Raw genomic sequence first — 11,212 nt, forward strand, 5'->3', positions numbered from 1 at the left:
CCACACATAAACACAAACACACACTCTCTACCATCCATGTCGTCTCTCTGCATTCCACGGATTACAAGGCGTCTGGTGTATCTGTCTGTCTGCGGGCGTGCCGGTGACTGTTCCAACGAGTAGACAGATGACGAGACAAAGACTGGAGAAAGTTTTGGGGAAAAATAACCATTTGATGTTAGAAGGATGTTTGATTAATCAGTGACGTTTAAGTTTGGATTGTATTCTAAGTTAAAATCCTGTTTTCTGTTTTTTTTTGCTAGATTCATTCCCGACATGTCTGGGCAGATTTATGCGGTATTATGAGAAGTAGGAAATGGTTTCTGTCTGAGTGACTCAAAGCCAAGAAGCCTTAGATGACAACATTCAGGGCTAGCTGGTGGAAGAAGTACTCAGATCTTTTACTTTAGTAAAAGTAGTAATACCACAGGGAAATACTCAGTATATATAGTTCACTGCAGTTGAGTGAGGTTTTTTGAATGCAGGACTTTAACTAGTAACTAACATACTATAGTTAAAGTATAGAAGTATTCACGTGAAAATATACTTACAATATCAAAAGTAAAAGTACTCATTATGCAGAATTATATATTATATAGTGGGATTATAATTATCAATGTCTTTAATGTGTAAGCAGCATTTATATATGGCAGCTAGTGAAAACAGTAAACACTAACTACCGCTGGGTAACGTCATCTATAACATAATATATTTGTTAATTATACTTTATATTAGTGATTATATCAGAATCTGCAAATTAACTAAAGCTGTCAAATAAATGTAGTGGCGTTATAAGTACTAAAGTATTAAAAGAAAGAGGAAAACGTACAAATTCCTCAATTGTACTTAATACAGAACTTAAGTAAATGTATTTATTATTAGATATAAAACTAGGCAATATTATTGATATGATGCTGATTTTAAACAGCATTTTGCTGTGTGTGTTTGGGTGTGTCAGTGTGTGTGTTTGGGTGTGTCAGTGTGTGTGTGCGAGCCTGTGTTTGTCAGATGGCTTCCTGTGCTACCCTCTTGTTTATGATGAACTCACTGACCTTGGCATTTGAGGGGCGCCGTGTCAACCCCCGCGTGTTTGTGTGTGCCAGAGCATGCGTGTGTGCATGCATGCTCATGTTAGCACGTCAGTCAAAGCTGCCCTCTGGCTCTCAAAGCCATCAATTATTGATAAAGCTGGTGTCTCTCGGCAGCACCAGTGAGTTGACTGATGTAACGGATGCAGGGGAGCGTGTTTATGTGTGTATCCGGGCAGCTGCTATTATTTCTGCAGAGTATAGGCTGCAAGTGTTGGTATATGTAAGGTGTGTATGTTTGTCTCCAGAGTAGCACTTAAAGCGGGTGCAGTTTCATTAATCACAAAAACCTGACAGCTAAAACTGCAGCCACCTCAGCTAACTGCTTCTACCTGCCATCTGACCAGCTCTCGAGTGTTCTCTCCGTTTTTACATTTTTCTCTCGCTCCCTCCATTCACTTCCCACACATCCTCTGTTTCTGCTTCCCAGTCTGTTGACCATTCTTCATGGTTGTTGACTTTATTGATGTATTTTCTTTAACTTTGTGCGCTTCGCGGCATGCCTGATGGTCTGAAAACACAGATACTTGTATACCCAAGACATTTGATTGTTTGTTTGTGTGTTATTGACCTATTTGGGAAGGGAAAACCAAATACAACGTGCTCACTTGCCAGTCTATTAAATATCTTCCAGTCACAGGAAATGTTTCGTAGGCCTGTTTTCATTCCAGTAGAGTTTTTATCCAAACAGCAGCAGTCATTTTGTTGTTGGAACCACCTTTCAAAATGATTCAACACTGACTCTGGCCTCAAAAATAGTTTATTTGCACAATACAGAATAAATGAATAAAATGTGAAGTCAGAGCAAAATTTGAACAGATTAAAAAAACACAACAACAACATATGAGCAGACAGAGCCAAAAAGCCGAGAGGCTTATGGTGTGGCTCACCGTGAGAATTAAAGGTGTTCTGTGGAGTTACGTTTGCATTCAGAGTTGCTCCCCAAAAAAACAAAACACTGTGCATCCCTGAGATCTAGCAAATGTGTTGAGTGCCTTTCCTTACTGATTATACATTTGCAAAGCTGATTTATTTTTTTGAAATATTTAAATCCTACATTGTTTACATCCATATTTAATCACTGCCGGCTGCCTTCTTTCCTGGTGGCAGGAAAAAGCAGAGTAAAGCTGACGACTGCTCCTCGTTTGGTTGTTGTGTACGGTGCTAAATATGCTGAAGTTGTGTTTGATGTAACGATATATAAACTAAATAATCTACTGTTTACTGATTTGGAAATAATTGCATCTGTAGGTTGCCCAAGCTATAGTGCATTAAAAGAAAGGAAAGCATGTGATATAAACATAATATGCTGCTGAATTCCAAATGAAATCCTATTAATGTATAGTTTTTAGTTCATCCTGTTATCTACCTTTTATTCTAAAGTGTCTCTCTTCAAAAGCATTAGCATAGACAAACATTGTCTATGTAAATATTAGAATTACAGACAGAGTATTGCAGACCCATTGTATTAGATTGCATCAGATTGTACAGGTGTACCTATTAAGTTAGATATCAGCTGTGGTTGAAAGCCTTCCTCTGACTTCCTGCCCACCGATCAGAGGCCAGTGCATGGTTGCAGCCATCTGCTCTTCCCACATAAAAAAAGGTCACAGTCTGATTTGTACTTTTGTTTTTGATGTGTCCCCCTTATAGACTCTCGCACACTGGGCTACGAAGAGACAGTAATTATCACCCTGGCAACAGTCTCCGTGCTGGCCGTGCTTGCTGTAGCAGCCTTCTTCGGTTACCGCATGATGCACGGTGAGTTACCATGGCGCCACGCTGTGAGGAAGAGCAGAGAACATTCATTATTCAAGGACGTTCGAATGTTTTTTAGTAGAATTTCAATTAATTTAATAAATTAATCAGATCTTTTGTGTAAATGCATCTGCATGTTTTACAGTTTTATGAGTTCTGAGCCGTGTGTCTGTGTGTGTCTGCGTGTTAACAGGAGATGGGAAGCAAGGGCTTCACAACCTGAATATGATGGAGGCTGCTGGCTCTGAGAGCTCTCTGGACCTAGACAATCTCAAACTGCTGGAGGTCAGTCCCCTACAGTGGTCTCTGTCTCTCTGTCTCTCTCCACTGACTCTGACGTGTAATATTTTTAGTGCTAAACAGTCATCTGTTCATAAATGGCATCAATTTGTTTTCTGGCCCAGGAAAGAGCCAAAGTATTTAGTGTAACGCTGTAGAGTGCCAGCACAACACTGCGTAATATTACCTTCACTTACCAAATGAGCCAATAAGGGGCAATAGAGAAGTGATTGTAAGTTGTTTTACATAAATTTGACTAATCATGATTTAGTTATATTACTGCTACAGTTCCACACTTGCATTTAGTTTTGGTTATTAACGATAGTGTTGGTGAGAAAAGTAAATCCCTTTCAGCAGCATGGCTCGCTACATCTTTTATACCCCATATCCCGCAGATTTCTACTCATTTGTTTTTAGAAGACGAACGCGTGTATCATTGGTTCAGACATGTAGCGTTCTCACTGGATTCCGCATCTCTACACACAAGGGAGTATATGTATGTGTGAAGGAGGGAGGGAAAGGAGAAACCAAAGGCATAGAGGCAGAAATACACCCAAAATACATCAAGGTTTACGGTTACATTTGTCGTTTCAATGTGACCTTTATCATCCGATCACGGCAGCTCGCATTAAATGACAGTTCGGGCAGAGCAAAAATAGGATTTTGCTTACACTGACACAGGATCCTGAAAACCTGATATGGAAGTGGGAAAGCTCATATTTTGATAGAAAGTCAATGGAATCTGGACGGTATTCAGCCACAATGACATAAGCAGGGTGAAGGGATTAACAAGGCGAGCAGGAGAAATGAATGCTGCTGATGATTCAAAAAAAGCCAGCACAATGGCAGCTGTAACTTTTAAAATACAGTTTAACTTTACTAAAAACTTTGCCATCTTTCCATTTCATTTCTTTTCTAACTGTCACGTACAGGGTTGCAATACAATGATTACTGAAAGACACATCCAAAGCAATACAAAGCTAGCTATTGTGCTGCTCACAATCTGATTTATCAGATAAAAGATGAAAGGAAAATTCTGTAGTTCTGGCTCTTATTGTGGTAATTGTTTCCATTCTGACAAAGAGTTGTAATAACTTTGCACTTGAGACTCTGGAAACTGGAATATATTCAAGCAGCAGTAGCCTTATAAAAATTAATTGGTAAACTTGTTCAAATACCCACGCACAGCCATAGACCAAAACTATGATTCATCACACACATTTATGACATGATCTGATAGTATAGCCGGACATATTACGACCAAGATCTTATGAGACCCATCCCACACAGTGTGACATGCAGCGAAATGATGATTATTATTGTTTCGCAGTCTACAGGTGCCTTAAATCGGCAGCCTCACACAGGTAAACAAACTGGCAAGTGTAAAGGAATAGGCTGCTAGCTTGGTTAGTAGCCGAGGCCGGCTCATGGGTTGACTCTGGGTCAGACTCAGAGACGAGGGTTTGAAATGATTTATGTAACGTTTCACGGGCTTGTGCCGCGTTCCCTGATATTGTCTTGCCAGAGTTGTGTTTCCTGAATCTCTACAACTGAGGTAGTGAGTGAAATGTTAGCGTGACCCGTAGTCAGAATGGACCCGATTATGAGGAAAAACAGAATTTCACTGTAAACCTATCATCTGACCAGCAGTTTTATCAAATGCATGCTATCAGCTGCTTTACCACACGATCATAAAATTAATAACAAAAACAGTACCAAGAGATGTTTTTGTCAAGTAGGTTTCAAGTCTCTGCAAGTCATCATACGGAGCGGTAGGCAGGAAGAAACTGATAGAAATCAAAACCTCTGTGGTATGCTTTTAAAGTAATATTTACTCTATGACGATGGTTTCTAGTAAATAGAGTAGTATGATGTCTTCTGTGTGAAGTGTTAGAATTCAGAGTTCTGTCCTTGTGCTTTATCAAATACAGGCACATGTTCTTTAACATCAGTCATTGCAGAGGAGGGGGGAGGGTCGGGGTGAGCCAGGGAGCCTCTCCCACAGACAAAACAGAGTTCACTGCTTTCACTGTGAACATTTACCTCTGGCTTTTTATTTCATAGTCAGAGATGAATGTTTTTAAAGGCAGACAAGGAGGTGGGAACCAAACCGAAATAAATGCACTCCTCGTTAATTTCTTCCTCCCGTGCAGATGACTTTTAAAGCAGAATGGTGGGCCTTAATGGCATGCTGTGCTCCGGCTAATTCAGGAAACTAATTGAATGATTTGGGACCAACATTGGGCCATTTTAACTGTTTAACCCTGCTGTTTGCCTGTAATGTAGTTTATTTCCTCTCCCTCCTCTGCCTGGCTGAAAGTCTTATTTGTGTTTGTACCTCTCTCTCTCTGTGTTTCTCTCGTTTTTGCCTCTTTGTATTTATCAAAGAATCTGACTGGATTTCTTTCTGTAGCAGCACAAACAAAATCATCATTTTATTCACATGGTTTCTTATTAGACAAGCAAGGGCTAAAACGGTCAAGTTCCAAAGGAAAAAAAAAAAAGAGAGTCTGTAAATAGTTTTTTGCTTTTCCCACCACCATTACTTCTTTCAGCTGATTGGGCGTGGCAGATACGGCACCGTCTACTGTGGCTCTCTGGACGAGCGACCCGTGGCTGTGAAAGTGTTCACTGCAGCCAACCGGCAGAACTTCCTAAATGAATGCTCCATCTACCGGCTACCGCTGTTGGAGCATGACAACATCGCTCGGTTTGTGGCTGCAGACGAGCGGACAGGCCCAGAGGGACGCACTGAATACCTGCTCGTCATGGACTACTACCCACATGTGAGTAGTGGAGGGGGGGTAGCAGGAAGTTTAGTATGCAGAACATGTGTAGAGGCTGACATTTGGCGAAATGAATTGGGATCTCAGCCCTTTACCCTTTTGTTTTTGACATACTGCAGTTTAAAAGATGTAATCCTTAAGATTTCAGTCCTGGTTGATGTGGTTCCCATAGTAACAAGTGCGGTTTAATACTACAGTTCCCAGAATTCTTGGGGTAGCAAACACTTTCTTAACAGCAAATGGTGTATCTGTTTACAGCATAGCCAAACAAACTCATGTTGCTGAGGAAGAGGAGGTGGAGCCCTTCATCTAACAGCTCAACCGCAGCTGCTCATTCTTGTTCCCCTCCTCGCAGCAATATTTAAAAACGGACATGGCAAAAAGAGACGTTGACTATGTCTTGTGAAAGATCACAATCAGCACTAACCCTCAGTGAATAATACACAGCGTTTCCTGCGGTTGCTTCACAATTAAAGGCAGTTGAGTGCTTTTTAATGTGACACAACAGCAGTAGGAAATCTTGGGTTAGTACTGGCAGTAATTTAATCCTTCTCTGATACAGCTGTAGGAGAGTGAACAGTATACAGTGAATCTGATATCAGTGTGATCAGATTAGAAACAGTAATGCTATTACATGCTGTATGATTTCCTGTGAATCCCTTCTACGTTGAAGGCAATTTGAATCCTGCGCGGGAATAGTGGACCCTGCCACTAACAATGAAAACTACTATTGTTTTACAGGTCTATTCACTCCGAGTCCTACTCTCCACTCTTCACCATGTAATGCCTTTTTGACAACAGAACGAAAAAATTGTAATCTATTTTTTTTCCAACTTCATGGTTCTCTCCTGCAACTTGATTGGATGCTCTCTGATTGGTTCAAACTAGTTGGATCTCGGGAATAAATTGTCAACTTGCTGGGAATTAATAGCACTGACGTTAGTTATTTTAGGAAATGAAGGGAGATGAATTGATCCATGGCACACTTCTTAATCTTTGGACTTGGGGGAAGGTATCAAGTATAAATATTGAGTCCAATTGAAGTCACTAGTCATTAGAGTTAAAGTCCAGGTCGAGTTCAGGCCTCTACCTTGTAGAGAGGTTATTATTATTATAAGTGTATATACTTTGAATGGCTATTAATGACAAACTGCTGACCATAAATAGTATCAAAAATAGGGTTTATTCAATGAAAATCTAATGGATTATATCTGAACAGTATAGTAACGATCCCTTGTCCAAAGTGAGCCAATTTGAGCTGTCTTTGGCCCAGCAACAGCAGTGACCGCAGAAGCGTGACAGTGTTACTTTAAGATGACAAATCTAGAAATTGTAGAGTCTTTTCAGCACTAAAACGTTTTTGTGAATTATTCATCGCTTCATAGGGTTGGCAGAGGCTGTGGAGGAGAAGGCCTTTGGACCCTCCTGTAGGGGATTTGTTTCCCTTCTCCGAGCTTCACTGTGGATTCTGAGTGATGGACAGGGTAGAAAGTATATTGAAAGTATAATCTTTTCACCCATCTCAGCTTTCCCCACAGACGAATAAACATGCAGGTGGTGTAGCAAAAGAACATTTTGACACCGGCTGCTGAAGGCTGCCTCTAGGAACTCTTCAATATTAATGTAGATGTACCTTAAAATTATTTGCTGTCCAAGCCTTCAGCCTCATAAGTCAGCTGACCCCCAGCCAGCCTATAAAAGAAGCCTATTGTGCATTGTAATACACGTTGTCATGGAAACGTGGTGCAAGCCAGGACAGGAGACGAGGACACATAATGCATTCAAGTAAATGATAATATAATTTATTTAAAACGAACAGATCTAATGTAATTTTCTTTAGTAGCGGATGCGCGAATTGCCTTGTGATTGATTTTGAGAGAAAAGATTAAGTGTATGTGCATGTGTGTTGGGTTTCGTGTGTGTTTGTGCGTCAGGGCCCGGCCTATAATGGATTATCAAGGCTGATGGGAGATAATTGAGGAAGGAAATTAATAATATGCAATATAATTTCTGGTAAACATTTTCACTGAGTTGTTGATACACCCTCATCATCATCCTTACACCAAATTCTTAAACCAGAATTGCACATTGCTTTCCTCCTACAAAAACTATAACTCAAGGGAACTGCAAGGCCTTTATTGGATAGTGATAAAGGATTTTGTCAGTTTTGTGGCGGTCCCATGGGGAAGAAGCCTGAGAACCAGTAACCAACTGGATAATACAAACAAATATCTACTTGGACAAACACATCTCGCAGCTACTTTCACAATAAAAAAAAAAAGCCTTTTTTAATAATAAATAAATGCCTCAAAGATGAAATGGGTATTAAGACGGTTTCAATAAAAGCTAACAAAAGAAAGCCTGCAGGCAGGTAATTGTTGGGCAAGCAGAGCTCCCGCCCAAATGGCAGTAAAACCTGATGCAGGTAACCTAGTGGAAAGGGGTTCTCTCATATTCTTTCAAACTAGGTTTCAGTTTCAGAACTCACAAGAAAGAAATCTCAGAAGGGCCTAAAGATCAGGGTTTGTGGCTGAGTATCTGCTGAAGTGACGTCTGCACTAAGTCGAGGAAGGATCAGAGCGCCCTGAGTGTGCGGTTCCCCACCTCTCTTATGCACCAATCAGCTTGGTTCCATTGCAAGTGAATATAAAATATCTGTGGGTGTGGAGTTAGAAAGACGTGAGCTCTGTAGCTCGGTCCTCATCGCTGCTTGAGGCTAGCAGCTCCATTAGCCACAACTAGCACCTGAATCAGTGAACCCAACCATGTCCATCATGAGTCTGACATTGTTATAGGAGTGCAATGCTAAATCAATACTCTAGTAAAGTCTGAAATAAGCCTGGAAAGGGCAAGCAGTCAGTTATGTGCTATTAAATCATATATAAAATATTCCAACAGATTTTGTTGTATGTATACCAGTTACACTGAGCCTGATTTTAAATCCTCATAAACTTTTACAGTAAGAAAATAGAAATGAATAACAACACAGTATAGCAGGCAGTGTTAGTTCTAAACAAAGGGCTCCATAAACAGAAACCCCACAACAGGACTGGCCTGAACTACAGATGCTAAGCCCTAGGCAGCCGCAGTAACTCATGCACAGTCGATTATTAAACAAATGACAGCCAGCCAATAGCTTTTCATCTACTGCTGGTAAAGGCTTTGATTACAAAAAAAGAGAACCATAGATGTGTTGCCTTATCAATCACTGATTGTGGCAGGAATTACTTCGGGCTGACAGGCGGGTTCATCAATCACCTGGCTGGATACGGCTCAGAGGCACCGGGGTCCTGTGAAGCGGGTGAGCCGGGCTCAGCGCTCTGCGAAGCGGGGCCGAGGAGAGGCATCGTCTGACAACCTCTAAGACCTGGTCCCGGCTTTTGAGAATGCTCCTCGTTTTCTCCGTGGCGTGGGCCTTTCGAACTAAGAGCTCCGTTTCGCCCATGGGTTGGGGTCACCGGACTATTTTGTCTTCACACAACTTAATCACCGCCAGTTCTCGCCTCTTATGTTTGACTGATGAGACCTATTGCCGCCCGCTGGCCGAGTGTGCTCTCTACTGGCACCCTTCTGAGCTAATACGTATTTGATTCATACATTTTCTGAAAACATCCATCTTTCAAATGGCACAAAATTGGGTGCCCCCGGGCCCATCCGTCCCTGCACACATCAGTTGCAGTTACTTGTGTTTGAAGTAACACCAAGATAGGGTTTTTTTTTTATTTAGTAAATTTTCCCCACTTCCCTGTGTCTGTTTGTATCTGTTAGATCTTGAAAGTGACGCTGGTGATAGATTTTTATCTGCATTTTTCCCTCCACCACCTGTCTAATCTTTTTTAAAAATTCCTCCCCCATCTGTTTTCATCCCTCCTTCACCCCTCACTCCCTGCCCTCTATTTCCTGCCCTTTCCCCTTCCTTCATGGTCCTCCTCAGGGCTCTCTGAGTCGCTACCTGAGCGTCCAGACCAACGATTGGGTCAGCAGCTGCCGGCTCGCTCACTCCGTCACTCGCGGCCTGGCGTACCTGCACACCGAGCTCTTCAAAGGAGGTGAGCTGGAGCAGAACACACACGCGCACACACACATACACAGTTAATTACATAACTGCTCACAGTTTACTGAGGCTCAAGTTCCAAGGCTGCTGCTTCCATCTGTTACTGAAACACAAACACATACAAAGAATTGTGGTGGAAAATGGGAAAGCTTATTGTTTGTGTATCCCAGTTAGTTTAGATTATTTAGAAAGGCATTAGATAGTGTGTGTGTGTGTGTGTGTGTGTGAGTATTTCTCCCTCTATCCCGTCTTACCGCCGAGCACTTGAGCCTGCTTACGAACTGCACGCTGCAGCTCCACGTGGGTCTGTTTGGCTTGGAGCGCTTTGCATCCCTGCATTTTGACAAACACACACGTACACACTGCGCGCACGCCCAGCCGAGGGTATTTATAGACTGGCCTCAAGCTAGCCTGTGAAAAAGTGGAGAGAGGGACAAAGTAGGGGGAAGGACGGCGGAGACAAGATAGGGATTCAGACGTCACGTGACTACGCCTTTGGCTCAATAAAATGAGTCTTAGGAGGCAGAAGTGACAACTGAGCCTCAGCAGTTTTCTCCTCATCAGCACAGATACACATCAAACATTCTTGGAAGTGAAGAAGAAAGTGTGCTTGCAGTAGCGTGTAAAGTAAAGACCGCTGAGGGAATAGAAACTATTCTTTTCGTGCAAGCATGTGACACAGCGGGGGGCGTCTAGCTCCCTCAGTTCTGCCGCCCGTGCAAATCTAATATGATCGGCAGAGCAGAGAAGTGACAGAAGAGAAGGACAGGACTGGTGTTTGCCAGCTCTGTGCGTGGCTGCTAACAGCAGAATCTCTCGGGCTTTGATAGTCATCATCCTCCCCCACTCCTCCTGCACATCAGTAGCAGGCAGCAGATAACTGTGGTGGCTGCCACAACTTCCAGCCACCCTGTGCCTCACTGCGCCCCCTGCTGGACAGTAAGACACTGCAGGCGAAAGGCCACTCTGATATGGTCATAATCCCATTGTTGTAGATTAGATTAGAGGGTTTAGCTGTCTGTTGACAGTGCAGCTTGCTTTGCTGAACAATGAGTAATGAGGGGAACGGAAAGCTATATGAAGGGATTTTCTGGATGTTATCATTCATTTGCAAATAACACAAAAACTGCCTGAGCACATTGTATCTGGGAAGCAGATAATTTTGGGAGTGCTGTACGGGCATACATTTTTAATGAAAAGTAAATTAGCCCAATTCTTTTGTCTTGTGTCCCGTCCCCCCCCCCCCC

General features: G+C 42.2%; 1 protein-coding gene across 1 annotated transcript in view; it reads left to right on the forward strand.

Annotated features, from left to right (window-relative positions):
* LOC118340053 (bone morphogenetic protein receptor type-2-like) overlaps positions 1-11,212 on the forward strand; it is a gene marked incomplete in the record, with an annotated part of 29,270 nt that overhangs the window by 11,267 nt on the left and 6,791 nt on the right. The window contains 4 exon segments of the mRNA XM_035677901.1: positions 2,742-2,849; positions 3,040-3,131; positions 5,681-5,911; positions 9,846-9,960. Coding sequence (XP_035533794.1) covers positions 2,742-2,849; positions 3,040-3,131; positions 5,681-5,911; positions 9,846-9,960 — 546 coding nt within the window.

This window comes from Morone saxatilis, unplaced genomic scaffold (assembly GCF_004916995.1).
Source record: "Morone saxatilis isolate NCDOM2014 unplaced genomic scaffold, NCSU_SB_2.0 Contig6, whole genome shotgun sequence".
In the NCBI taxonomy this organism is placed as follows: Eukaryota; Metazoa; Chordata; class Actinopteri; family Moronidae; genus Morone; species Morone saxatilis.